Here is a 27,007-nt window from a genome sequence, read left to right on the forward strand (position 1 = left end):
GAGTTGGGGTTTCACCGTGTTTGCCAGGATGGTCTCAATCTCCTGACCTTGTGATCCGCCTGCCTCGGCCTCCCAAAGTGCTGGGATTACAGGCATGAGCCACTGCGCCCGGCTCATATATGTATTTTTAAAGCCCTTATCTGTTAGAGACATGGTGATTTTTAGGGTTTTCTGAAATTTCCTTTCAGATACTCTAGCTCACACATCAGAAGAGCATGTGCAGGAAGAGAGATGAAATAATGGTACACGTTGATGGTTATTGGAGCTGGATGCTGGGTACATGGAGGTTCACTCTACCATTTTATTTTTGTATTTGAAAGTTTTCATGATAAAAAGTTTTTAAAAAGAGAAAGGGTACCTTGGGTCCAAACAAGTCTGTATTGAACTGAAAAAAAAAAAAAATTGCATTCCTAACTGGCCTTGAATAGAAGGGAATAAATGTCCTGGGAGATAGATGGCATGTTTGTTGAAAGAATGAAGGGTGAAGAGATAGGATCAATCAGGCACCCCCAGGACAAAAGGATAACTTATACAGCAAGTAAAGACATGTAGCTATCTTGGGCTGAAAGGTAAGGGAATTAATTGGTCAAGTCCAGGCTCAACTCTGGCCCCCAACTCCCAAGTCCATGGTCTCAACTCATTTCCCACCACATCCCAGAGTGGTGGGAAAGCCTTCCCGGAGCTGGCAAGAGAAGGTGTTCCCAACTGAGACTGTTCCATTTTGCCTGAGCAGCACTTTGAACAAGACCCAAAGGCAGAGCTATGCACAGAGGGGCAGGCCTTCAAGGACAGAGGCCTGGGATGAGGTAGGCTTCTGTCCTAAGTTTCTCAACAGCCTCAAGACATCAACTGGGGAAAGGAACTTTCTCTGGTGACCCTATACTTAACCAGTAAAGCTCCAGTAATCTTAAATGATGTAACAAAATGTGCATATGTAAGTTTTTACACCATACTCTAAATACAAGGACCTCAGAATCCTGAGGAGTGTGGGAGATCTACCCAGAAAATACTCCTTGGGCAGCACAGTGCAAGGCCTGGGGCACTGGGTGCTCCTACATTCAAAGCCCAGGGAGGACCTAGCTAGGTTGCTCTGCCACTAGCTCTCTCCAAAGGGGAGAGAGCCACCAGGGAAGACAAGTGCCCTGTAGCCTTGGCTAAAAGAGGAAGGCTTGGGAAGTAAGGACCAAAGCAAGATAGGCAAGAACCCATCATTCCTTCACTTTGACTGTTACCCCTGTCCTTAGGAAGAGGGACAGGAAATCAGTTTTAAGACCCAACTCCTGGACAGGTTTGTGGACACATCTGGGGAATATGAACCTCCTTTGCAGCCAGGTTGGGAGAGAAATAATAAAGGAAAAGAAGTAGGGGTGGGGGTGGAGCCACCAGAGAGAAGAGCAGGCCGAGGTGCTGGGCCAGGGGCACTGCTGGGCAGAGCACAAGCTGCAGGACCTGGGAGCATTGCTACTTGGCCTCATTGTGTTGTCACCATCACCACTGCCAGCATACCAGGCACAGCAGGGGCAGCTCCTGGGTGTGAGGCCAGTCTGGCATCTCTAGGAAGTACAATCTTCCGGTCACTTTGGAAAAGGAGGGGCCAGACGATGCCAGACATCATCCATAGTGGTGAGATTTGAATCCAGCACCCTGTGTAGTGCCACCAGAGTCCCTCACTAAAGGTACCCCAGGTCCATATTACAACTACTTGATTAAAGAACAGGTTTATTGGTGACCTGAAGGAGCCAAGGTCTCCTTTGTGACCCTCACTCCCAGGTGGTAGCAGCCTGCAAGGCCCTCTATGGTAGAAAAGCCAATCACATGATTCAGGGGCATTCCTGGCAAGAGGTCAGATCTCTCTACTCCTAATTCGGAAAATTCCAAATCCTGATTTCAGAGTCAACAGCAAGGTCAGAGGCTGGAGTCTTGATGGGCATGGGGCTCGGGAGGCTGGCGAGTTGCTGGGCAACGTCTGTGGGGGCTGCCAGGGAGGCCACAGGAAAATTGCCCCAAAAGAAGTTGCCGAGAGGGTTTACGCTTGGACAGGGCATAGAAGCTGGCCCTGAGATTGCACTTTGGGTATGATGGGGTCGGTCACCGAGCAGGCCTGGGGAGCAGAGAACCTGCTCACTTGCCCTGGGCATGCCAAGGCTCCATGTTCCAGGCTCACTGGTGCCACCACAGCCTGTCACATGTCCCAGCTCCTCACTGCTGGGACATCTCCAGGTTCTTGATGGGATACAGGTACCACATCACTACCCCTGAAGGGTTGATGATCACTGTGAAGTTGGTTTCATCTCGGAGGCCACTGATGATGTCACCTGAGTAGACGTCCTGGGCCTGCAGTGGGGAGGGACATCACCAATGCCACCATGAGAGTGGCTGCACAGAGACCCCTCCCTAGAGGATGTAGAAGCCTTCTGCCTGGACTTTGGCCTGTCTGTGCTGGGCTTCCAGTATGCCCTACAGAAGTGGGAGCCCTGAATCCCCATCACTTCACCAGCAAATCCAACAGGTGCCCAAGCACAGGCAGTGGAGAAAGCCCCAGCCCATGGAAAACTGTGAGGAACGTGCCAGCAAGGGCTGACCCTTGGGAGGAGGAGTACAGCCCTAGAGGCTAATGGGATTCATATTTATATGCAGTAGCTCTGTTTGCATGGGTTGAAAATACTGGTGCAGAGCACGGCCCTGGCTGCAGCTCTCAGTGCCTGCAGCTCCCCATGGGCACCTGCCAAAGGCCCTAAGCCCATGGCTCAGGGGAGGCCACGTGTGAACAACCACCCCCCATAATACCCTCCCACAGAAATCTGAAGCCCAGGCAGGTGGCTGCAGGCAGCCAGGTGCTCACCTCATATGTCACAGACCCGGTGAAGTTCAGCTGGCCAAGGGAGGACTGGTAGCGATAAGGCATATCGGTCCTGCGGCTGAAGAAGACTAAGGCGCTGGCCTTGTTGGACAGAGGCCGCATGTACACTTCGATGAGAGATTTTTCCTGGGCACAGAAGGTGGCTACTGGCTGGGGTCCCTTGCTCAGACAGGACCTACCGTTGCCTCGCTGGCCCTCCCTGAGTTCTGGGTCCCCCAGTTCACAGCTCCATGTCACACAGGTTTAGGGAGGATGCCACGGGCCTCCAGCACCCCAGCTTATCTAACCCTATCTGCCCACCTTCCCTGACTCAGCAGATACTCATCAACACCTACTCTGAGCCCGGCCCCTATGCTAGCACACTGAGATAAGTGCTGCATGAGGCCCTGCCCCAGAAACTCATAGGACAACGGGAGGGATAAACGCAGAAACAGGGAAACAACAACAGTACAGCGTATGAGTGCCGGCCCCAAACAGCTGCCAGTGCTGGCCTGGAGGGTGCTGTCCACTGGGAACAGTGAACTCTGTTCCAGGAGGGTGGAGAGTGGAGCTGGATGTGAACTCCCATCGTCCAGAAGATTCTCCAGGCCCAGCCCCACCATCAGCCCCTCTGGCAGGGAATTGTTACTTCCTCTGGGCATCACCAGTTCTATAGGTGCCTTCTGTAGTTCTGTAGGTTTCTTTTTACCAGAGTCCAGGATTTGGTAAAGAGTAAAGGCAGCCGGGCACAGTGGCTCACGCCTGTAATCCCATTACTTTGTGAGGCCGAGGCCAGTGGATCACCTGACGTCAGGAGTTTTGAGAGTAGCCTGGCCAACATGGTGAAACCCTGTCTCTATTGAAAAAAAATACAAAAAAAATTAGCTGGGTGTGGTGGCACACACCTGTAATCCCAGCTACCTGGGAGGCTGAGGCAGGAAAATCGCTTGAACCTGGGAGCCAGAGGTTGCACTGAGCTGAGATGGTGCCACTGCATTCCAGCCTGGGCTACAGAGTGAGAGTCCATCTCAAAAAAAAAAAAAAAAAAAAAGAAAAAAAGGCTTTGAGGTGACAGTGAAGTCCAGTCTTGTTTGTACCAATTGTGTAGCCTTGGGATAAAGTTACTTAGACTCTCGAAGTTTCATTTTTCTCATTTGTAAAACGGCAAGATACCTACCTTGCTGAGAAAAAGTATCTAAAACTCCCGGCACATGGTAGGTACTCAATAAATAGCAGCCACTAGTAGTCGTAGTATTCCTTGACTATAACAGCTTCTCCTGGCCGAGTGCGGTGGCTCATGCCTGTAATCCCAGCACTTTGGGAGGCTGACGCGGGTGGATCACCTGAGGCCAGGAGTTCGAGACCAGCCTGGCCAACATGGTGTCTCTACTAAAAATACCAAAATTAGCTGGGCGTGGTGGCAGGCGCCTGTAGTGCCAGCTACTCAGGAGGCTGAGGCACGAGAATTGCTTGAACCCGGGAGGTGGAGATTGCAGTGAGTCGAAATTGTGCCACTGCACTCCAGCCTGGGTGACAGAGTGAGACCCTGTCTCAAAAACAAACAAACCAGCTCCTCCTGCTCTGGAGGGAAGCCCAAGCTCTCTGCAGGCCATCACGGGTGTATAGAAGCTCTGTGCCTCACCCTTCCTGTGTGCACTTATGTGGCTGACACCTCTCATCCCCGACTACCTTGAGCTGTCCTGCTCAGCCCTGCTCTCACCCAGCAAGAGGAGGACAGTTGGAGCAGCTCCCATAGGAGTCCTCAACCATAAGCAACCAGAAGGGGTAGCCCTGGTTGGGGACTGGGCGACTCCTGTACCTCCCCAGGTGTTGCCCCCAGGGAGGCTGGCAGCCTTTCTCTCAGGAGAGCCCAGTTCCTCAGCCCTCCCCTTCCTTCCCTCCACACCCTAGTACCTTGTGAATCCTGCGTCCCTGGATGCCTAAAGGATCCTGGTTGATTTTGATCATGAGTGGATTCTGCAGAATGTCCATGTTCTGGGGGGAGATGGTACGCAGGTCTGTGGACATCAAGAGGGGGGCTGCCAGCACCGTCCACAGGGCCATCTGGGCCCGGGATTGCTCTAAGCTGAGACCGAAGTTCCCAATGAGCAGCTGGGGGCAGAGAAGAGGAGTAGTCAGCTCTCATCTCCTCAAGGAGGTAGACACAGGGACCATCCCCAAACTTGTAGCTGAGGAAGAGCAATTAGGGATTAGGGAAAGATGGCTGTATGTGGAGGAGGCCTGGTTCAGCAAACACCATTCCCCAGCCCTGTGGCCTTGGGGGAGTTAAGTCACCTTCCATCTGAGCATCAGCTTTTTATTTTCCATCAAGAACACAGAGTTGGCGGTAGGGGGTGGGTAGGTGGCCAGGTGCGGCGGCTCACGCTTGTAAATCCCAGCACTTTGGGAGGCTGAGGTAAGGAAGGAGACCACTACTACTCCTGTTGCCCTCCTCCCCCAACCTTGCCTAGTTCACAAGACAGGAGGAGAGAAAAAGCAAAAAGTTGAAATAAACAAAAGTAAGATAAATAGCCAGACAACCTTGGCACCACCACCCCGCCCTAGGACTTAAAAAAAGTAATAATAACATCAACCCCTGACCTAAACTACTTGTGTTATCTGTAAATTCCAGACATTGTATGAAAAAAGCATTGTAAAACTTTTTGTTCTGTTAGCTGATGCATGTAGCCTCCAGTCATGTTTCCCACGCTTGCTTGATGTATCACGACCCTTTCACATGGACCCCTTAAAGTTGTAAGCCTTTAAAAAGGCCAAGAATTTCTTCTTCGGGGAGCTCGGCTCTTAAGACATGAGTCTGCTGACGCTCCCGGCCGAATAAAAACCTCTTCCTTCTTTAATCTGGTGTCTGAGGAGTTTTGTCTGTGGCTGGTCCTGCTACAGACGCAGGTGAATCACTTGAGCCCAGGAGTTAGAGACCATCCTGGCCAACATAGCAAAACCTCGTCTCTACTGAAAATATAAAAATTACCCAGGCGTGGTGGTGAACACCTGTAATTTCAGCTACTTGTTCAAGCACAAGAATCACTTGAACCAGAAGGTGGAGGTTGCAGTGAGCTGAGGTTGCACCACTGCACTCCAGCCTGGGCACAGAGCGAGACTCTGAGTCAGAAAACAAAAGGCCAGGCACGGTGGCTCACGCCTGTAATCCCAGCACTTTGGGGGGCTGAGGAGGGCAGATCACCTGAGGTCAGGAGTTCGGGCCAGCCTGACCAACATGGAGAAACCCCATCTCTACCAAAAATACAAAATTAGCCAGGCGTGGTGGCGCATGCCTGTAATCCCAGCTACTTGGGAGGCTGAGGCAGGAGAATCGCTTGAACCTGGGAGGCGGAGGTTGCGGTGAGCCAAGATCATGCCATTGCACTCCAGCCTGGGCAACAAGAGCAAAACTCTGTCTCTAAATAAATAAATAAATAGGCCGGGCGTGGTGGCTCACACCTGTAATCCCAGCACTTTGGGAGGCTGAGGCGGACAGATCATGAGGTCAGGAGTTTGAGACCAGTCTGGCCAACACGGTGAAACCCCATCTCTACTAAAAAAAATACAAAAAAAAAAAATTAGCTGGGTGTGGTAGCAGGCGCCTGTAATCCCAGCTACTCGGGCAGCTGAGGCAGGAGAATCACTTGAACCTGGGAGGTGGAGGTTGCAGTAAGCCAAGATTGCGCCATTGCACTCCAGCCTGGGCGACAGAGCAAGACTCCGTCTCAAAAAAAATAAAAATAAAAAACAAAAACCCCACGGGGCTGATGGGGGTGGTAATATGCCCTGGCTACATCACAGGTTGTTCAGATGATCAAATGGGCTCCTGTTGTCAAGAAGCTTATAAACTAGGTCAAGTCAATAAGGGTTCCAAGGTGAGACTGGTAAGAAACAGAACTGGACAAAGTTCCTGTACCTACCACTGGCCACACCCACCTGCCCTAGCCACAGCTGAATGGACCAAGGGGGACTCCTGACCCCAGGGCAAGCAATCCATAGTCAGCACACAAGTTACAGGCTTAGTGACAACAATTTAAGCACTGTGTGCCCATCACTGTGCCAAGCATTTCAGAGTTATTTTAACCCTCAACTCTATAAGGTAGCTACTATTCTTATTTTCCAATTGACAAAACTGAGGCACAGAACAAATTAAGTTACTTGCCCAAGGTAAAGTGGCAGAGCTAGAGCTGGGACTCCACAGCAGGCCAGTTCCTGCTCCTCCAGGTTGCTCCCTCCACCTGGCTTAGCACTTGTAATTCTTATAATCATCATAGGATCAATCAGGTAGTAAATGCTTGTTGACTAACAGATAACTATAAAGCTATAAATTGCAACAACAACAAAATGTCACAGGGCAATGACCGAGATAGAATGGAAGGGCTAGAAGCAGGACTGTGAGGGCCAGTCGTCCCTGTGGAGGATGAGGCAGGGAATTGTCAAAAGGATCAGAGGCAGACGGGGGAGAGCAGTCCAGGCACTAGGAATAGCAAGGTCATGATCTTCAACCTGCACAGCAATAACATCTTATTCCAGGATCACCACAGACCCAAGTTCTTGAGCTTTCGACAGAATTGCCTGGGGAGATGGTTAACAGTGGGCATTCCCAGGTTCTTCCCCTGAACATTCTGATGCAAAACATGGGGGATGGGGCCCTGGAAACCAGCTTCTAAGTCAAGTCTAAAGCAACCAGTTCAGGGACACATTTCAGAAGCGCTGACCTAGAACCCGGCAGTGAGCCTCCAAGAAGGAAGAAAGCACAGGGCAGTGGGGAGCAGGGTCGTCACAGATGGTGGGCCTGGGGACATCCCCCTCCATCCTGGTACCATGTCAGGGTCATTCCAGTGCCCAGGGCCGGCCACTGGCTGCAGTATGTCCTGGTGCTCCACGAACCAATTCAGGATGGAGAGCACGCTCCACCAGGAGTCCTGGATGTCATCATAGTTACGCCAGAGGTTGCAGATGTCCGCCAGCAGACTGTAGTTCACCTGGATGTCGAGGGGAAGGCAGAGTCCAGCACCAGAATCACACACTGCAGCCCAGAGACCCATACAGGAGTTGAGGAGGCTCAGCAGGAGACACAGAGAGTGGGGAAGAGGGAAGAGAACAGGCCCCACCGGCTTGCTCAGGATGAGGAGGGCCTCAGAGGGTGGCCCTGCTCTGGGGCTACCGGGGTCTCCCTTCTGTGCATGCTGGTGCCAGGAGCCTACCCTGCCGTCTCATGCCAGCTTGGGTCAAGCCCAGGGTGTGGGCCCAGGCTGGTGCACCCACAAACAACCCTCCCTGACACCCACCCACCCCCATGTTCTCTCAGTGAGAAACTGCTGTCTGCTGTCTTCTCAGCTCCACAGGCCTGAGCCCACCCTTTTTGGTGTCAAACATGCTGAGGGACCCCTCATGAGCCCACAGGCTCCTCCAAGGCTTGGCCCCACCTGCCTGGCCTCCCCAGCCTTCTGGGTCTCCTTGCCCAGTGGGCACCTCCTGGAATCCTGGGCACTGTGTGCCAGCACAGATGGCTCTCCTGCCTCTGATGCCAACTCCTTCAGCCCACTTCACAAGGGCCTCTTCTCTAAGGCCCACCCCTCCCTCCAACACACACACCTCTCTGGGCTGGCTGAGCCCACCCGCTCTTTGCAGCTACTTAACGTAGGTCTCTAGAAACCTACAAACCACCATATGGGCACCTGTGGTGAGAGCAGCCCTGGCTCTGGAAGGCCCCGTCCCTGAAGCCTGGCACTCAGGGAGGTAAGGAGGCCTGGGTGTGGGAAGCGCCATCCGGCAGGGGGCAGAATGGTTTACCTTTGGCGGGAGGCCGCCTTCATAGGCTGGCCAGCTGCAGGAGAAGGCGATGGGGCGGCCTGTGGCATTCAGGGCAGCAGCCATCTTGGGGTACCCTAGAGAAAGCCCAACCCGTTTCAGTCCTGAGGAAGTGCAGGAGGCAGTCTGGGGCCTTAGCCTAGACCTTTTCCCAACAGATGTGAAGAAACAAGCTCCAAAGAGTAGGTGCCTCCCCACATACCCAGAGCCTCAAATGCTTCCAGGGTGGGCTATGCTGCCACTGATATTTAGGGAGCCTGGGAGCCACAGTCCCCCTAACCTCTGGGTGGGGGGAATTGGGAAGCTTAGCCAGGTGGGCGCTGGGTAGATCTCCATGGACACCCTCCCCATCTGCCTGTGTGCCCCAGCCAGCTGCGTAACTCACCCTGGGCCCGCTCCTCGGTGGTGGAGAAGCAGCCATCCAGCTTGAGCATGTCTACCTTCCACTCGGCGAAGGTCTGAGCATCCTGGACCACCTTGTCCAGTGTGGTGCCTGGGTAACCCATGCAGGTGAAGTTGCCCATGTCTGCGTAGATACCCAACTTCAGGCCCAGGGAGTGAACCTGTGGGGGTTTGAGGACACAGTGGGCTCAAGCAGGACCCTCAGGGAGCCTCCTCAAGGCATATCTGACCCGGTCCCATTAAACCTCCAGTGGCTCCCACGGACCAAAGGAGATGGTCCCAGCATGCTGGCCCGGCCTCTGCCCACGATGGGCCACCTCTCCCCCAACACACACCTCCCAGCAGCTGTTTCTTGCCCCTAGGCCTTTGCTCCTGCCATCCTCTCTGCCTCCAATGCCATCTCTCTGGGCTCAGCTCAAGAACTGCCTCCTCCAGGGAACCTTCCTGGAATACCAGGCTGCGTGAGATGCCCTTTCTGGCTCTCACTCAACAGAGTGGGCCAAAAGTCAGTGTTCATTTGTCTGTTTCCCCCACTAGACTGTGAGATCTCAATCATGTAAATGAGCCCTAAGCAAGGTAGGGTGAAAGGAGTGGTCTAGCCCTGAGGCCAAGGGCAGGGCTGGGGTGCAGCTCACGTAGTCAGCCAGGAAGGGAATGCCATGAGGGAAGCGCTTGGGATCTGGCATCAGGCGGCCACTGGCATTGCGCCCACCGATCCAGCAGTCATCAATGTTGAGGTATGTGTAGCCCATGTCCCGCCATCCATCCTGTGCCATCCGGTCAGCCATCTCCATGAAGAGCCGTTCACTAGTGAGGGGCAGGGGGATGGGGTAGCTCAGGGACCCAGCCCGGCCCTCACCCACACCCTGCCTCAGCTGTGATTGAATCTGGGCTATAAAAACCATGACCTTGCTGAGCCCTAATCCAGGTATAAGTGTAAATGACCACCAGGGATTGTGCCATGAGCCATAAGCAAGCTGGCTTGAAAGGAGTGGCTGGCCCCAGGCCAAAAGGCAGGACTGGGTCAGGGGAAGTACAGGGGGCCTGGCCTGACCGTCTAACAGTTATCTTCGGGGCTGGGTCCATGTAAGATCCCTGCCTCGTGACCAGGTTGGGGCCTGACAGTCCCTACAGAGGCTCCAGGCAGGTCACGGGGCTAGGCGTCAGACAGTCCGAGTGACTTCTGGCTGCAGTCTCTGGGATGGAGAACTCTGACCTTGCCCTCTTTTGTAGTGGACCCTCCACTTCCTGCCCCTGACTGCAGGGCCCTGGGCAAGGCTCATCAGGTGAGTGTGGACCTTACTCACCTGATGCAGTTCTTTGGGTCCTCATCACAGTTAATGTTGCAGCGGAAGCGTTCCCAGGCCAGCCAGCCCATGGGTGGTGTCTGCAGGAGCCCATTGTCCAGCATCAGCACCTGGGCCACATGTCCCAGCAAGAGCACTAGGGGGCAAGGGAGGAGGGGATGGTGACTGTCAGTTGCCCCCACAGCTCCAGCCCTCATCCCACCCCATCTGTATGTTGCTCAGCCCTACAGAGGCTGCCTGCCTATATATAAGGGAAACTGGACTCCTGGGTTTAGGGTAGAATCGGCTCTTCCTGTAAAGGCTGGCTCTTGCAAAGCAGTAAGTGGGAGGATGGTGCCTGGGCCAGGCAGTGGCTTGAGGTCTGGCCATCACCACAGCAGTGCTGGAATTAGCAAAACTAACACCTTATGTCCTTCCCTTCCTATAACCCCCATCAGTAACTCCCATCCCATACATAGAACTTAACAGTACAGATGCTCCTAGGCCTACCATGGAACTACGTTCTCATAAACCCACTGTAAGTTGAAAATATCACATCAGCCAGGTGCAGTGGCTCATGCCTGTAATCCCAACACTCTGGAAGTCCGAGGCGAGTGGATCACTTGAGGTCAGGCCAACATGGTGAAACCTTGTCTCTACTAAAAATTCAAAAACTTAGCCAGGAGTGGTGGCATGTGCTGTACTCGGGAGGCTGAGGCAAGAGGATCACTTGAACCCCAGAGGCGGAGGCTGCAGTGAGCTGAGATCGTGCCACTGAACTCTAGCCTGGGCTGTGACAGACGGCGACCCCATCTCAAAATAATAAAAAAGAAAATATTATGTCAAAAATGTACTTAACACACCTAACCTGCCAAACATAGTAGCTGAGCCTAGCCTACCTTAAAAGTGCGGACAGGCCAGGCACGGTGGCTCACGCCTGTAATTCCAGCACTTTGGGAGGCCGAGGTGGGCGGATCACCGTAAGTCAGGAGTTCAAGACCAGCTTGGGCAACATGGTGAAACCCTGTCTCTACTAAAACTACAAAAAAATACCGGGGTGAGGTGGCGAGTGCCTGTAATCCCAGCTACTCAGGAGGCTGAGCAGGAGACTTGCTTGAATCTGGGAGGTGGAGGTTGCAGTGAGCCAAGATCGCGCCACTCCACTCCACTCCACTCCAGCCTGGGCGACAGAGTGAGACTCTGTCTCAAAAAAAAAAAAAAAAAAAAAAAAGTGCGACAACCCACATTAGCCTACAGCTGGGCAAAATCATCTAACGCAAAGCCTATTTTATAATAAATTGTTGAATATTTCATGCAATTTACTGAATACTGAAACACAGTGGTTGTATAGGTACTGTAGTTTATACTGAATGTGTGTCGCTTTCACACCACAGTAAAGTTGAAAAATCGGTAAGTTGGACCATTGGCCAGACTCCAGGTCTCCTGAGCCCCAGTCCAGAGCTCTTTGCTCTCTACCACAGACCCTCAAGAGGCCTCAGAGAGGCTTAAGAAGTAAGCCAGCCAGGATGGGCACCCAATCAGCTCACCTAAGTGAGCCCTTTCCCCCTCGGGCCTCAGTTTCCTTATCTGTAATATGAAGTTACTGTAGGGACTGTACAGGCGGTTCTCCGCACATGTTGATATCACATCAGTTAGGGCCTCTATGCTTGAGGGAGAGGAAGTGAGAAAGAAAGGGCCCCTTTGAAGGAGAAATGATTCCCGTATGGGGAAGCATCTCCTCCCTTCCTGCCCAGCTCTAAGTAAAAGAGAGAGGAACCTGTCTCCCCACATACCCACATTAGGGAAGAAGCATCAAAGCACTCCTTGTAGCACTCAACCCTACCTTTCCAAGCCACCCCAGCCGGTGTAGGTACCTGTCTTCAGCAGCATCGCGCTGGACTCAGCTTCCGAGGACCTGACCAGATCTGGTCTGCGGTTATCAGCTGTATGTGTTGGGCTCTGGAAGCTAAGAAACGTCTGAAAAGCACTGGGGTCACGGCTGCCTGGCTAGCTCGGCCGCCCTCAACCTCGGGCGTGGATCCTACACTCGGTCCCCAAGTTGCCCGCCCCATCCCCAGCCATCACTTCCCGGAGCTTGAGTTCTTCCTTCAGAAATACTAAACAACGCGTCTTGGATGTCAGACCTCACACCCTCTGCAGTGCTGGGAGTCCAGAGGGCCTACGGGCCGCCTTCGGCCCGGCCCGGGCTCAGAAAAAGGCAGCGACTGGCTTAAGATCACCCAGAAAGAGCGGAGGGGCGAGGCTGCGTCCAGGCTCCGGACTCCCAGCCGGGTCCGGGTTCCCGCCCTGGGCCCCCCAAAACCGCAGAGCCCCCTCCCGCCGCACTTATCCTACCGAAGCGTTCAGAGCCGCTGCCGCTTCTGACTCGAATCCGGTAACCTGATAAGTCCGAAGCGTTCCAGTGAGGGCGGGGCCTCACGAAGGCAATCCTTCGCGCAACCTATCAGAATCCCCCCTAGCAACGCTGTGCCCCGCCCATATGGGCCCGGCCTCCCAGCCTCCCTAAGCCCTTCCCCGCTGGGCTCCCGCCCTGCGTGCTAGCGAGGCTGACATTGGCAGAGCGGGCTCGGGGCTGTCCTTCGTGGCCCGGACCCCGCGAGGCCTGTCCTTCCACCTACTGTGGGGACCAAGAGGGCGAGGATCGTGCCAGGCTCACCCTGGGCGCTCAGTAAGCGTCCGTGCAGTGAATATCTGTTGAGGCCTTTGTGCAGAGGAAAAGAGAGACTGCTCTGAAGCAAGGCCCCCCAGTGAGCTGCTAGGAAAGTGGAAGTCTGGGATTAATCGTCTCTACAAGGAGGGTGCGTGGGGGGCAGCAAAGCAGGCGGTCACAGCTCCCGCAAAGGCAGCCGGCTCCCCTTCCCCGCATGACGCTCAGGGACTGCTGGCACAGACTGGGCTACTTCCTTCTTCATTCATTCATCAAGTATTTATTGAGAAACTGCTAAGTGCCAAATGCTTTGTTCTGGTCATTGTAGGGGCAGAAAGGTGTGATATTTTCCCTTACTCATCCCAAAGGTCACAGCGGACACTCCTATAAACAAAATATAGCTTAGCAAGAGAAAAGCATAATAGATTGATTTACTCCATGTTTTATGTGACTTGAGAGCCTTCAGGAATGAAGACACAAATACTCAGGGAAAACTTTATTTTTATGTCTCGGTTTGATGAAGAATGCACAGCCCTGGCCGGGTCTGGTGGCTCATGCCTGTAATCCCAGCCCTTTGGAAGGCTGAGGCAGGAGGATCGCTTGAGGCCGGACATTCAAGGACAGTCTGGGCAACATAGTGAGACCCCATCTCTACAAAAAATTAAAAAGCCAGGCAGGTGCCTGTGGTCCCAGCTACTTGGGAGGCTGAGGTGGGAGGATTGCTTTAGTCCAGGAGGTAGAGGTTGCAGTGAGCTGTGATTGTGTCACTGTACTCCAGTCTGGGCAACAGAAAAAAAAAGGAATAAGGAATGGACAGCCTCTCCCTCTCCCTCTCCCCCCCATTCTTTCTTCGGTTTCCCTCTACTTCTTTCTTCCGTCTCCCTCTGTTGCCGAGGCTGGACTGTACTGCCGTGATCTCAGCTCGCTGCAACCTCCCTGCCTCGGGCTCCTGTGATTCTCCTGCCTCGGCCTGCCTGGGAGTGCCTGGGATTGCAGGCGCGCGCACCCACGCCTGACTGGTTTTTGTATTTTTGGTGGAGACGAGGTTTCGCCGTGTTGACCCGGCTGGTCTCCAGCTCCTGGCCTCCAGTGATCTGCCCGCCTCCGCCTCCCGAGGTGCTGGGATTGCAGACGGAGTCTCGCTCACTCAACGCTCAATGTTGCCCAGGCTGGAGTGCAGTGGCGTGATCTCGGCTCGCTACAACCTCCACCTCCCAGCAGCCTGCCTTGGTCTCCCAAAGTGCCAAGATTACAGCCTCTGCCCGGCCGCCACCCCGTCTAGGAAGTGAGGAGAGTCTCTGCCTGGCCGCCCATCATCTGGGATGTGAGGAGCCCCTCTGCCCGGCCGCCCCATCTGGGAAGTGAGGAGCGCCTCTGCCCAGCCGCCCCCTCTTCCTGGCCGCCATCCCCTCTGCCCGGCCGCCATCCCGTATAGGAAGTGAGGAGCGTGTCTGCCCGGCCGCCCATCCTCTGGGATGTGAGGAGCGCCTCTGCCCGGCCGCCCCGTCTGGGAGGTGAGGAGCGCCTCTGCCCAGCCGCCACCCCGTCTGGGAGGAAGTGAGGAGCGCCTCCGCCCCGCCGCCCCGTCTGGGAGGTGTACCCAATAGCTCCGAAGAGACAGTGACCATCGAGAACGGGCCATGATGATGATAGCGGTTTTGTTGAAAAGAAAAGGGGGAAACTTGGGGAAAAGAAAGAGAGATCAGATTGTTACTGTGTCTGTGTAGAAAGAAGTAGGCATAGGAGACTCCATTTTGTTCTGTACTAGGAGAAATTCTTCTGCCTTGGGATGCTGTTGATCTATGGCCTTGCCCCCAGTCCCGTGCTCTCTGAAACATGTGCTGTGTAAACTCAGGGTTAAATGGATTAAGGGCGGTGCAAGATGTGCTTCGTTAAACAGATGCTTGAAGGCAGCATGCTCGTTAAGTCATCACCACTCCCTAATCTCAAGTACCCAGGGACACAAACACTGCCTAGGAAAACCAGAGACCTTTGTTCACGTGTTAATCTGCTGACCTTCTCTCCACTATTATCCTATGACCCTGCCACATCCCCCTCTCTGAGAAACACCCAAGAATGATCAGTAAATACTTAAAAAAAAAAAAAAAAAGGAATGGACAACTGTGTATAAACGCAATTAGACAAAAGGGAATGATTTAATGTTAATAGCTGAGTGTGGAAACCCAGCAGTGTCTGTTCAGATTCAGATTCTTCTTGTTCTCTCTGTGTGGCATTCCCTCCTGCTGGGAAGAGGGCAGGACCCCTTCTGGAATGAGAGTCTTACGACCTAGTATCAGACAAGGTAGGTCAGAGAATTCCTTTATGGCCAAGCCCGACACAGAAAGGTGGGGGATGTTTCCAGTAATATTTGCAGTTTCTTTTTTTTCTTTTGAGACAGAGTCTCCCTCTGTCGCCAGGCTGGAGTGCAGTGGCACAATCTCTGCTCATTGCAACCTCCGCCTCCCAGGTTCAAGCGATTCTCCTGCCTCAGCCTCCCAAGTAGTTGGGACTACAGGCGCACGCTACCACACCCAGCTAATTTTTGTACTTTTAGTAGAGGTGGGGTTTCACCATGTTGGCCAGGATGGTCTCAATCTCTTGACCTCGTGATCTGTCCACCTCAGCCTCCCAAAGTGCTGGGATTACAGGCATGAGCCACTGTGCCCGGCCAATATTTGTAGTTTCTATAACTCACCTTAGGGAGGAGGAATTTTAGTTTCTATGGCCTGCCTTGCAGGAGAAAAACGGGAGCAAGAAGGGGGCAGGAGAAGGTCAGAGAGATACTTTGCTTCTGAGGCTCTTCCAGTGTCCTTTGGTTCAAAGTACTCAGTATGCCCAAGTGCCATATTTTTAGGCATTGCTTTCTGAGCCCCAACAGCACCTTCACTCAGATGGCCACTGGGTGTCTCAAACATAACCCAGACCAAGCACCGGCCACCTTCCACATCTCAGATAATGACAACTCTCCTAGGTGCTCAAGTCAAAACTGTGCAGTCCTGCCTGCTCTTTCCCTCACTCCCCACATCCAACTCCTCAGCAAATCCTGTGTTCTCTACCTTCAAAAGCCATTCTAAATCTGGCTGCCTCTCCCTCCCTGCTCTTGCCACGTTTGTGACATCTTGCCTGGATAGTGGCAGCAGGCTCCTCACTGGTCTCCAGCCTCCACTGACATTGATTCTCGCCACAGAAGCCAGAGTATGCCTTGAAATCGCTCAGGTCCCTCCTCACAGCCCTGTCTAGAGTAACAGCCCTCCCAGATTTACAGAGCCCCATCCCACACCTTCCACCCCCACCTCCTACTGTCTGCCCCTCCCCAGGCCTCCCAGCCTCACTGGCCTTGTTGCAGGTCCTCAAACACAACAGGCCTGAGGGCCACTGCGCTGACCGTTCCCTCTGCCTGGAATCGGCATGGCTGGCTCCCTCATTTTCTTCAAGTATTTGTCCAATGTTACTTTCTCAGTGAGGCCTACCCTGACCACTCTATTTGCAATTGCAACCTCCCTACTCCCACAATTTCCCGTCTCCCTTACCCTCCTCTGTTTTTCCATGCCACTTATTACCTTCTAACACATTTATTATGGTGTACAGTATTAACTGAATAAAATTTAGTAGGGGAGACAGGCAATAAACAGGAAAATAAAAGTATGAGCATAGGAAAGTTTACTCTAGCAGTGAGTGCTCTGATGGAAATAACACCCCAGGGATGGGACAGAGACTGCAGGGTAGGTTGCTTTACAATGGTCCCAGAGGGGACCACTGAGCAGAGACACAAATCTGCCTCCAGAGGCGTCCTGAGGAGTGGAGCTGCGGTTGGGGGTGGGAAGGAAGGCCATTCTAGGCTGCAGGAACTGCAAGGGCAAAGGCTCTGAGGTGGGAGCCAAGCTCGTGGGCAGATGTTTGAGGACACTTCTGGCTTCCAGGGCCTTCCAGAAGCTCCACTCCCTTGGGTTTGGTTGTGCATTCCTGCGACCTTCACCGCAGGCCTCCTCCTCGACCCACTAGTGCAGATCCTGGGGGCTGCCCTGGGTTTCAGGCCAGGGAAGCAGAAATGGGTAATTTCCAGAGGCAGAAATCAGCCGACCCCGGCGGCCCGGTGGGTGGCCAAGAAAGCTTGGCTGGCTCTCGCGGGCTGTGTAGGAGCCCACCCTTAGGAGGTGCCCAGAGACATCCCTGGTTTGGCTCTGCCGGGGAAGTGGGCCGAGCAGGGAGAGGGGGACCAGAGAGGAAGAGATGGACTGAGTTTTCCTGACGGTGGGCTGGGTCCGAGGCCCGTGGACCGTCCGATGGGGGCCTCTGGGTTCGAGGCCGCCCGCACCGACCAGTGCTGTGGCTCGGGCAGTTCACCGCCCTCTCGGGCCTCAGTTTCCCGCCCTGGCAGATCCCGAGGCGGCCTCGGAGATCCCGGGCCTGGCGAATACTGGGCGGGGAGGGGCGTTAACTCCAGCCTCCCGGGCGGGGTCTCCCGGCTCCCGCGGCCACGTTGCAGCCCAGGCGGAGGCGCGGGGTCTCGAGCCGGGATCGCCCTCCTGGGCTTCCGTGCGATCGGCGGCGGGAGGTGAGAGTGGGCCCGGCGGGCTCCGGGAGGAGGTGGCCCCAGGGAAGGCGTGGCCGCGGGGAAGCGGCGGGGAACAGCCCCGACGCGAGGACGGGGAAACCGAGGCGGCAGCCAGGGAGACCCTGACCGAGGTGACCTCTGTTTAGGGCGACAGCCGGGTTGGGGATCCCCGCAGTGGCCACTGGCCCGGCGGTCCCGCACCCCTAGCGCGCCTCTCCTCCAACAAAAGAATCCAGGAAGACGCTGGGGCGGGCGGGAGGCCGGGTGTGCCGCGGCCTGGCCCCCCTACTGGTGGAGAGGAGGGAGCGCCCTTCCCCAGACGCGGGGGAGGGGAGAGGTCATGGCCCCACGGGCTGCCCACCCCCTCCCTGTGCCCCAGTGCTGGGCCCAGGACCCCCAGTGAGGCCATTCGTCTGGCAAACATCTGTGATCTCCTCCCCCTTCCTGGGCCACCCCTACTGGAATGGCCTCTCTCCTCATCCAGGGGCCTGGCTTGTTTTTCTCCATAACCCTTAGCATTACGGGTCCTTATGTTATCTCTTATTTCACTAATTATTCTTTCATTAATTTATTAGTGTTTATTTTGTTTGTCTACAGTGTGTTTCCCCCTGTGGGAATGTAGGCTCCAGGGGGGCGGGAGACTTCGATTTGTCCACTGATGTATTCCCATTAATTCAGCAGATCCCTCCTGAGGGCCTCTCTGAGCCCTGCACAGTGCTGGGTATTGGGGTTCTCCTGGGAACTTAGCCGAGCCCCACCCTAGACATTCTGGGGCTGGGAACAGTGCTGTAAACACATAACATCATCGTGGGATGAAGGAAACAAACCAGAAATGGGGGGGTCTACTGGTCAGGTGACCTTAGGTCAGGCCACCTTGGTGGTCAGGGCCACCTTAGATGATATGGTGATCATGGAAGGCCTCCCAGATTAGGTGACTTCAGTTAAAGCCAGGAAGTGCTAGAAGGGAAAAGCTAGGAACCATGAGGGCACGTGTAGCTCTGACCTGGACTCAGGCAGGGAGCTGGGGTCTGAAGAGTAAAGGTCAAGACAAGGGGACTCAGCCCCTTAAGCTGCTCAGGGGTTCCTGGCTGGGTGGATGGGTGGGGGGATTCTCAGGGGTCAGGGAAGGCTTCCTGGTGGAAGCTGTGGTTTCATTAGGCCTCGAAGGTGGAGTAGGAGTTCTCATTCTTTGGGATAAGCTGACTGGGCTTGAGAATTGTTTTGCAGGATCCCTGGGAACCAGGTGGTCGAAGGGCTGAGCTGTGTGGCCAGACAAGAGGTCCCTGCCCTCCCCCATTGAGCCCTGCTGGTAAGTGGGTACAGTGTGAGGGATTTGGGAGACGAAGCTCTGCGTCTCATTGGCCATGTAACCTTGGGCAAGTTCCCCTCACTGTGCTGGGCCTTGGTTTTCCATGAGTAAGGACAGTTGGACTAAGTGCCGTTCATGATGCTGGGGGCACCCACATTCAATGGCTGCGGTTAGCTCTTCTCAGCTGTACCCTGGGTTTGTGCCACACTCTTGTGTACAGAGTAGCTCCCCATCTGGCCCTGAAGGCTGCACATTGAGACAGAAAAATAATGTTTTATCTGAGGAATTGGAGCCCCTTTAAATAATCAGGCCCAGACATATTGAAACGCAACAGCTGTGAAGTCTTACTCCTCCCTTGAGCTAAAGAATTATCTCTTTTTCTTTTTTTTTTCTTTTCTTTTCTTCATGTCAGATCGGTAATGTGCCCACATGGTAACAAGGTTCGAGGGTGGCACAGCTCACACATGCACGTGAACACCCAATCATCACGCTCACGAACTACAAAAGGATCAAGAATTACCTCTTGAAGCCACTTGCTACGTGGCTCTAGAGTGACAGCAAGTAGCCATAAAATGCTATACACTGGACACCCTATAGTTCATACCCTATAGTTCAACAATGTATAGCCAATAACTAATCAATGTTATTTCTTTTTTTTTTTGAGATGGAGTTTCTCTCTTGTCACCCAGGCTGGAGTGCAATGGCACAATCTTGGCTCACTGCAACCTCTGCCTCTTGGGATCAAGCAGTTCTCCTGCCTCAGCCTCCCGAGTAGCTGGGATTACAGGCACCCGCCACTGTGCCTGGCTAATTTTTGTATTTAGAGACGGGGTTTCACCATGTTGGCCAGGCTGGTCTCCAACTCCTGAGCTCAGGTGATCCACCCACCTCGGCCTCCCAAAGTGCTGGGATTACAGATGTGAGCCACCGCACCCCACCCCACCAATCAATGTTATTTCTATAAAGCAAGGAGAATTCCTGCCAAACAACTTTGTCATCCTTGCCCCCTTCTGCCTATAAAAACCTGATTGTAGGAAAGGCCCAATGCAGCACACCCCACGGCAACTTAGAAGTTTGTTCTGGGCAGTTGTCGTTACTCTCGCTCAAGTAAACGCTTTAAAGTTATATTTTGTGCCTCAGCTTCTGCCTGTAGGTCAATAAGATTCAACTGCTATATGCAAATAAGAGGCCAGTAGAGGCCCAGGAGGGTCATGGAAACCCTGGAAGCTTGGCCTCAGAGTTGGAGTTGAGAGGACCCCAGATTAGGGGATAGTTTAAGCACAGTGGTTTCAATGGGTCTGGTGTCCATTCAGCTCAGCTGGGGCCTGTTTCTTTGGATTTTAGAAAGCTGTGCCCAGGTCCTGCCATACCTCCTGTCTGATGCAATCTCGTTATTCTTTTCTCCAAGTCCGCCAATGTCCAGTTTTTTTTCCATGATCCTCACAACATCCCTTTGAGAGAAAAGGAAGGAAAGACGAGCCCACTTCTTAGGAGACTTTAGGGGACTTAGGGACACAGCAAGCGAGTAGGAGCCCCAGGGCTGGGGTCCAGGTTGCCTCCGGAGCCAGTGCTGTTCCCCAGGGGGGCACGGAACCACCTCCCTCTCTGATCTGCTGCCATCTCTCTCGCCTCACAGTTCCCGTGGGAGCCATGAAGCTGAACGAGAGGAGTGTAGCCCACTATGCACTCAGCGACTCCCCAGCAGACCACATGGGCTTCCTGCGCACCTGGGGGGGCCCAGGGACCCCACTGACCCCCAGTGGCACTGGCCGAAGATGCTGGTTTGTCCTCAAGGGCAACCTGCTATTCTCCTTTGAGAGTCGCGAGGGCCGGGCTCCACTGAGCCTGGTGGTGCTGGAAGGTTGCACAGTGGAACTGGCAGAGGCTCCCGTGCCTGAGGAGTTTGCCTTTGCCATCTGCTTTGATGCCCCTGGAGTGCGCCCACACCTGCTGGCCGCAGAAGGGCCGGCGGCCCAGGAGGCCTGGGTGAAGGTGCTGTCCCGGGCAAGCTTTGGCTACATGCGCCTGGTGGTACGCGAGTTGGAGAGCCAGTTGCAGGACGCACGCCAGAGCCTGGCTTTGCAACGCCGCTCATCCTGGAAGTCTGTTGCCAGCCGCTGTAAGCCCCAGGCTCCTAACCACCGAGCTGCGGGCCTGGAGAATGGCCACTGCCTCTCCAAGGACAGCAGCCCTGTGGGCTTGGTTGAAGAAGTGGGCAGCAGGTCTGCAGGGCGGGGGTTGGCTGAGTGGGAGCTGCAGGGCCCTGCCAGCCTCTTCCTAGGCAGGGGGCAGAGCCCTGTGTCCCCTGAGACCTCCTGCTTCTCTACCCTGCATGACTGGTATGGCCAGGAGATCGTGGAGCTGCGGCAGTGTTGGCAGAAGAGGGCCCAGGGGAGCCAGCCAAAATGTGAGGAACAGGATAGGCCCTAAGTCTGGGCCCTTTGAGTCAGGAAACCAGGGCCAGTTCTTTTTCAGGAGTTAAATGTTTACCCATTTCCAAGGTTGCGTTTTGGGAGGGGACATGGGTTCTCTCCTTCTTGCTATTTAGGCATTCTCCAGGTTCCAGATCCACCCGTGTGTCTGGAAGGGACTGAGGGACCATTCCTTCCATCCTCTTTATTTCCTGAGGTCCAGAGAAGGCAGGAGACTTAGCAGCCACAGAGCAAGACCCCAATCTCCTGACTGCACTGGCCTGACTGCCCCCTCCCAGGGGATGTTAATGAAATGAAGGAAGCGGGGAATGTCAACCGAGACTGTCACAGGCTTGCCCTACCTTTGACCTACACACCAGGCTCTAGAACCATAATTTCCAACCTGGGGAGTCTCCTGTGCATTTAAATCCAAGGTAGGCTGCAGTATTGGCTTGAAGCTCTGACACTGTCAGAGAAAGTGGATTTATTGTGTCATAGGAGTTTCTGGGACCCAGCTCTTCCTGAGAGGGGTGGGAAGACTGGGGATGGGATCCTCACTCAGCAGTTTGGGTAGGGCCCTTTGAGGCAGAGGGTCTTCGGCCAGTGAAGAGAGATTTATTCTGCTCAGTGCTGGGGTCCCATCCTTTCTCCCTGGCTGCCCTGTTAACAGATGGTGCTGGACCTTGCCCCGGAAGGGGCTTGTAGCTTTTTTATGTCAACGAAATGCCCTCCTGTACTCTGTCTTCAGCAGCCAACTCCTGGAGCTGCCAAGTGAGGGGTTAAAGAAGAGGTGGGGAGGCAGTATGGCTCCCTGGGGAAAGTCTGTTGCTTTGGTTCTCAGTCCTGGGTATTCTAGGAGCTTGGACACAGGATTCCTTTTCCTGTGCTAAAATTCTCTCTCCTGGTTGGGCTCCGGTAAACTGAAGCTGCTGGAGAAACCACCTGGGAACTCTCATAGCCCTGTTTGTCACCCAGGGTGTACTTGCCAGAACCTTTCCTTGCTACTCTGCCCAACATCGGGAGGCAAAGCGGCTGGGTCACCAGAGCCTGACCATACGCCCCAGGGGTAAGACGCAGAGGCCGGGAAGAGACACCCCCTCCCAAACACAGAAAACTTGCCCCTTCCTAGCCTCGGCTCCCCTGACTGGGGCCTTGGGCAGGACCGACCCGCATCCAACTAGGCCTAAGGGGTAGGCTCTGAGCCTCTTACCCCTAGGAGGCGGAGATGCGCCCAAGGCGGGCGCCCGGCCTGTTCCCCAGCCCTGCCTGGAAGCCCCGCAGCCACTGCATTTTGTTTAAACACAGATAGCACGGGCCTTTCTCTTATTGCTACAGTGTTTTGTACACGGTTAAAACACTAGTAAAGCTTTTTCGTTATTACTCCTTCGGCTCCCTGGGTTTATTTCCACAGCCGGCCGCTGAGGCGTGTTCTGACCGCCGGGCAGACCCAGGACCGCGGCCACGCCCAGCAGGACGCGGACTGAGGGAGCCCGGGCGGCGCCGCCGCTCTCGTGACGCCACCACGCCGGCCAGTGACAAACACCTCCCTCCCGCCGCCCCAGGAGCCGCCCGCACTGCACGAGTGGGAGGGCTGGGCTTCTCGTGTACTCCTCAAACTCTCGCGAGGCTTCGGGCGGCTTTCTTCCCGAGGGCGGCACCAGGGCCGGGCGGTGGGGTCCGGGTGCTCGGGTGAGGGGCGGAGCTGGGGGCATGGCGTCTGGAGCGGCTCGCTGGCTAGTACTGGCACCCGTCAGGTCCGGGGCTCTCCGGAGCGGGCCTAGCTTGAGGGAAGATGGCGATGTCGCCGCCGCACGGAGCGGCTCAGGCCGGAGCCTGGTACCGTCGAGGTCAGTCATCGTTACCCGCAGCGGCGCCATTTTGCCCAAACCGGTGAAAGTGAGTGTCTTCCTGGAGACGCGGCGAAGGGGCTGAGGCCAGTCATTGTGGGGAGTGCGTGAGGGCGGCGCTGATTGAGAGAAGGCGAGGCCAATCATAACGATTACTGTAGACTGAAAGGCGGACCAAGAATACGCTAATGAATTGCTAATTTTGACAGGTGTGGAGAAAATGGTAGGTAGACAGAAGATGGGGGGCAAACGCTGAGGAAGTTGGCCTTTTACATTAGTTTGTCCTGAGAGGTGCGGTGCTCTGCTCCTCTGGAGTCAAAAGACTAGGCTGTGTGCTTCTAGCTTAGACCAGTCCTGTAATCTCTGCCCTGCCTGTCTCCTAGTTTATGGGATGAAATATGAATTTTGAAAGGACTCTGTAAATAAAGGGTACGTGGGACGGGTCTCATCTTTTTATTAGTTGTCACCTAGTATTTAATTCATGTGATTTACAGTCCTGATAGATGTGCAGGGAATTATTACAATCACGGTTTTTCAAATGAAGAATCGGGCTAGAGCGGTGAAGCTAGTACCCAAGGCCAGCGCTGAGGCCGCAGCATCCGGGTTTCTTCCTGGTACCGTCCCCACCAGGTCCTATCTTTTTCCAACACTGAACGCTATCACATGCTTGAGTTTTTCTAGGGAAAACGGAAACAGTCCCTTATATCAAGCAAAAGTTTGCTTTACGACTGCAGGGCTGTGTGGTGTGGGAGTTAAAAAAACAAATTCTCTTAAAGCTAGTCTGGCCTATGCTAACTCACACAATTGACTGTAGGTCCATGTTGGGAAAGACCTGCCTTATCAAAACAGTTGGAAAAATTTTTTTTAAATTCTAGGAATATGAGAGAAATGTTGCTGAGATTTTACTGACATTCTCCCAATCCATCTAAATAGTCTTTGAGTGTAAATAATGCCCACTTTTAAATACATCTGTTTCTAAAATTTTTAAATCAAATTTCTCAGGCATCAGGGAACCTGTTACTTAGTGAACTGTATAGAATATCCCTTCACTGTACATCTTTCTGTCATCGGTTTTCGTGTATTTCGTGTTCAGGTAGAGCTCACTGTAGTCTGGCCCTCCTAGTACTGGTGCACCCGATTGCCTGTAGGGATTTAAAGTAATTAGCAGGCTGTGTCCTAACTTTAGATGTCTAGGGTGCCTTAGACTTTTCTTTCCAGTGGACTTTTCGTCCACTTTGATGGCCATAACAGTCATTTTATCTCCTTTTCTTTTTTTTTTTTTTTTGGAGACGGAGTCTCACTCTGTCATCCAGGCTGGAGTACAGTGGCACAATCTTGGCTTACTGCAACCTCCGCCTCCCGGGTTCAAGTGGTTCTTCTGCCTCAGCCTTCTGAGTAGCTGGGACTACAGGCATGTACCACCACACCCGGCTAATTTTTTCTATTTTTAGTAGAGACGGGGTTTCACTATGTTGGCCAGGCTGGTTTCGAACTTCTGACCTCGTGATCCACCCGCCTCAGCCTCCCAAAGTGCTGGGATTACAGGTGTGAGCCACTGCGCCTGGCCTTTTTTCTTTTTTTTAGACAGAGCCTCACTCTGTCGCCCAGGCTGGAGTGGAATGGTGCAATCTTGGCTCACTGCAACTTCTGCCTCCTGGGTTCAAGCAATTATCCTGCCTCAGCCTCCCGAGTAGCTGGGATTACAGGCACGCGCCACCATGCTGGGCCAATTTTTTGTATTTTTAGTAGAGACGGGGTTTCACCATGTTGGCCAGGCTGGTCTCAAGCTCTAGACCTCAGGTGGTCCACCCACCTCGGCCTCCCAAAGTGCTGGGATTAAAGGTGTGAGCCACCCCGCCTGGACTTCTCCTTTTCTAATTACTTTTCTTGCCCTGAATTTTTCCAAGGACTTTAAAATCAAGTTGCTTATGATGGGTCTGAGGGTATGTCCGTGAGAGGGCCAGGTCTTCTTTGGTCCTGCCAGAGTGGGCTCTGGAGCTCACAGCTGCCACTCTGACCCTCTGCAGATGTCCTTCGGCCTTCTCCGTGTGTTCTCCATTGTGATCCCGTTTCTCTATGTCGGGACACTCATTAGCAAGAACTTTGCTGCTCTACTTGAGGAACATGACATTTTTGTTCCAGAGGATGATGATGATGATGACTAACAGGTAAGACGTGCTTTACCCTAGATGGACCAGGAAGCAGGGTGGAGCATCTGTCTGTGATGCAGTCTGGCCTGGTAGCAGCATTTGGACACTGGGGGCAGAAGCATTAATGAATTGACCCACTTGGTGGCTAATGTTTTCATTTGTTTGTTTGTTTGTTTTTTGAGACAGAGTTTTGCTCTTGTTGCCTAGGCTGGAGTTCAATGGCATGATCTCGACTCATTGCAACCTCTGCCTTCCAGGTTCAAGCGATTCTCCTGCCTCAGCCTACCGAGTAGCTGGGATTACAGGCATGTGCCACCATGCCCGGCTAATTTTGTATTTTTAGTAGAGACAGGGTTTCTCCATGTCAGGCAGGCTAGTCTCAAACTCCCGACCTCAGGTGATCCACCCACCTTGGCCTCCCAAAGTGCTGTGATTACAGGCGTGAGCCACTGCGCCCAGCTGACTTCATGTGCTCTAATATGTGCTGCATGGCATTCTGTCAGAGATGAGGACACTCCTGACTCCTTAGCTTGGCATTCAAGTCTTGCCATAATCTGGTCACACCTCTTATTCCAGTCTCATCCTCCATATTTCCAGCCACACACCGATTTCCAGTATTCACCATTCCTTGAGTTTTCACACTCATACCCACCCCCAAACATTGGCTCATTGTTCTTCCCACATGGAAGGCTCCTTCCCAGAGCTCTGGGTGTTAATTCCACCCATTCTACGTGTCTTTGAAGTCTTCCTTCCTCCTTTCATTTGAAAGTTGACGGCTCCTTCCTCTGAGCAACCAGTACCTCTCTTCGAATACTCGGTATTATGTGGCTAAACACACACAAACCAAAATTTTACTAGACTCTGAGCTTCCTGCTGGCAGGGGACGTTTTTTATACATTTAGGCCCCCAGTGCCTGGCCCCTGGTGAATGCCCAGTTAACGTGCGCATAAACAATCAAACGTGCTCAAAGCTGCCTTTCTCCTGCCATGTTTGATAGAAGCACTTTGTGGAATTCTTTCAGTCTGCGGATGGAAGACTATGCTGTTGTCCAGTTCACTGCTGCTTTCCTTTCTTCCAGGAATTACAGAAAGGAGAAAGCACTAACTGAAGAAATGGTGATGCTCTCAGCTTCTCTGCCTTCCCTATCAGCAGAAAGGCTCAGGGAAGGCCCTCAGCCTCCCAGTCTGGTGAAGCTTCCTGTATGGTCCATGACCATATCCCACCCCAGGCTCTGGGAGGCTCCCTGAGATGTGCTGTCCACTAAGCACTGCACAAACAAGCAATCAAATTATGAATAAACATAATATCAGCTGTGTGTGACTGAGTGATGGCTGCAGTTTCTCAGTATGCCTAGGTTCTAGTTGGTGCAGTTGTCTCTGCTGTCCTTTATTTATGGGAGAAACACAGGCCCAGGCTATCCAGGCTGCAGTGGAGCCTGGTGAACTATTCTGGGGGCCCTGGGAACTATTTTCATTGTTTACAAAAGCCCAACAGAAACTCTGCATTTTCCCTTAAGAAAGCTACATGGGCTAACTAAAGCCTCATGCCATTCTGTGTTCAGTGCCAGTCATGACAGCTCTGCTTGTTAGCATACTACTTAAATATAACTAGAATGATTCAAAACTTGGGTTCTGTGATATGAGGATATATATAGGTTTTCATCTATTTCCTGGCTTATAACTCCCAAAGCCCTTGTTTTAGTCTTTTGTTATAATGTTGGGCACTT

The 27,007-nt window shown here is 53.5% G+C and overlaps 3 protein-coding genes and 1 non-coding gene across 11 annotated transcripts; 2 read left to right on the forward strand and 2 right to left on the reverse strand.

Annotated features, from left to right (window-relative positions):
* Nucleotides 1-259: 259 nt before the first annotated feature.
* Nucleotides 260-12,790, reverse strand: NAGA (alpha-N-acetylgalactosaminidase). 2 transcript variants are annotated; one of them, XM_054469967.2, is made up of 10 exons: nt 12,697-12,790; nt 12,216-12,300; nt 10,363-10,498; nt 9,691-9,862; nt 9,039-9,216; nt 8,636-8,730; nt 7,663-7,824; nt 4,754-4,951; nt 2,843-2,986; nt 260-2,334 (listed from the first exon to the last, which is right to left on the reverse strand). In XM_054469967.2, exons 2-10 carry the CDS (start codon nt 12,229-12,231, stop codon nt 2,200-2,202), a joined length of 1,236 nt encoding a protein of 411 aa, XP_054325942.1. In that variant the 5' UTR covers nt 12,232-12,300; nt 12,697-12,790; the 3' UTR covers nt 260-2,199. The 2 variants fall into 2 exon arrangements, with proteins under 2 accessions (XP_054325942.1, XP_054325941.1); XM_054469966.2 differs by having other exon boundaries at nt 12,216-12,307.
* A 4,598-nt stretch (nt 12,791-17,388) lies between these two features.
* PHETA2 (PH domain containing endocytic trafficking adaptor 2) lies at nt 17,389-22,714 on the forward strand. Of its 4 annotated transcripts, none has more exons than XM_063662972.1 (4): nt 17,389-17,564; nt 18,792-18,873; nt 20,510-21,718; nt 22,260-22,664. In XM_063662972.1, the coding sequence occupies exon 3, from the start codon at nt 20,524-20,526 to the stop codon at nt 21,301-21,303; it is 780 nt and encodes a 259-aa protein (XP_063519042.1). In that variant the 5' UTR covers nt 17,389-17,564; nt 18,792-18,873; nt 20,510-20,523; the 3' UTR covers nt 21,304-21,718; nt 22,260-22,664. The 4 variants fall into 4 exon arrangements, with proteins under 4 accessions (XP_063519042.1, XP_054325946.1, XP_063519043.1 ...); XM_054469971.2 differs by lacking the exon at nt 22,260-22,664 and adding an exon at nt 22,696-22,714 and having other exon boundaries at nt 17,427-17,564; XM_063662973.1 differs by lacking the exon at nt 17,389-17,564 and adding an exon at nt 17,574-17,695.
* On the reverse strand, nt 19,280-19,383 carry LOC129023772 (small nucleolar RNA U13). Its single transcript, XR_008496918.1, has one exon. It is a non-coding gene; the product is annotated as a small nucleolar RNA U13 (small nucleolar RNA).
* Nucleotides 22,701-26,596, forward strand: SMDT1 (single-pass membrane protein with aspartate rich tail 1). 4 transcript variants are annotated; one of them, XR_008496771.2, is made up of 4 exons: nt 22,851-23,180; nt 25,159-25,299; nt 25,489-25,586; nt 26,360-26,596. XR_008496771.2 is itself a non-coding variant. In XM_054469978.2 (3 exons), exons 1-2 carry the CDS (start codon nt 22,995-22,997, stop codon nt 25,294-25,296), a joined length of 324 nt encoding a protein of 107 aa, XP_054325953.2. In that variant the 5' UTR covers nt 22,701-22,994; the 3' UTR covers nt 25,297-25,299; nt 26,360-26,596. The 4 variants fall into 4 exon arrangements, 2 of the variants coding, with proteins under 2 accessions (XP_054325953.2, XP_063519044.1); XR_008496772.2 differs by having other exon boundaries at nt 25,539-25,586; XM_054469978.2 differs by lacking the exon at nt 25,489-25,586 and having other exon boundaries at nt 22,701-23,180.
* Nucleotides 26,597-27,007: the final 411 nt, after the last annotated feature.

The sequence above is a fragment of the Pongo pygmaeus genome, chromosome 23, assembly GCF_028885625.2.
Source record: "Pongo pygmaeus isolate AG05252 chromosome 23, NHGRI_mPonPyg2-v2.0_pri, whole genome shotgun sequence".
NCBI classification, from domain to species: Eukaryota; Metazoa; Chordata; class Mammalia; order Primates; family Hominidae; genus Pongo; species Pongo pygmaeus.

Excerpts from the sequence above, each read along its gene's own strand:
- SMDT1 (XM_054469978.2), top strand. The coding sequence starts at position 22,995 with ATGGCGTCTGGAGCGGCTCGCTGGCTAGTACTGGCACCCGTCAGGTCC. Across the intron at positions 23,181-25,158 it reads TTTTGCCCAAACCGGTGAAA|ATGTCCTTCGGCCTTCTCCG; the intron begins GTGAGTGTCTTC and ends GACCCTCTGCAG.
- PHETA2 (XM_063662972.1), top strand. The coding sequence starts at position 20,524 with ATGAAGCTGAACGAGAGGAGTGTAGCCCACTATGCACTCAGCGACTCC.
- NAGA (XM_054469967.2), bottom strand. Across the intron at positions 9,863-10,362 it reads GACCCAAAGAACTGCATCAG|TGAACGGCTCTTCATGGAGA; the intron begins GTGAGTAAGGTC and ends GCCCCTCACTAG. Across the intron at positions 2,335-2,842 it reads CCGGGTCTGTGACATATGAG|GCCCAGGACGTCTACTCAGG; the intron begins GTGAGCACCTGG and ends TCCCCACTGCAG.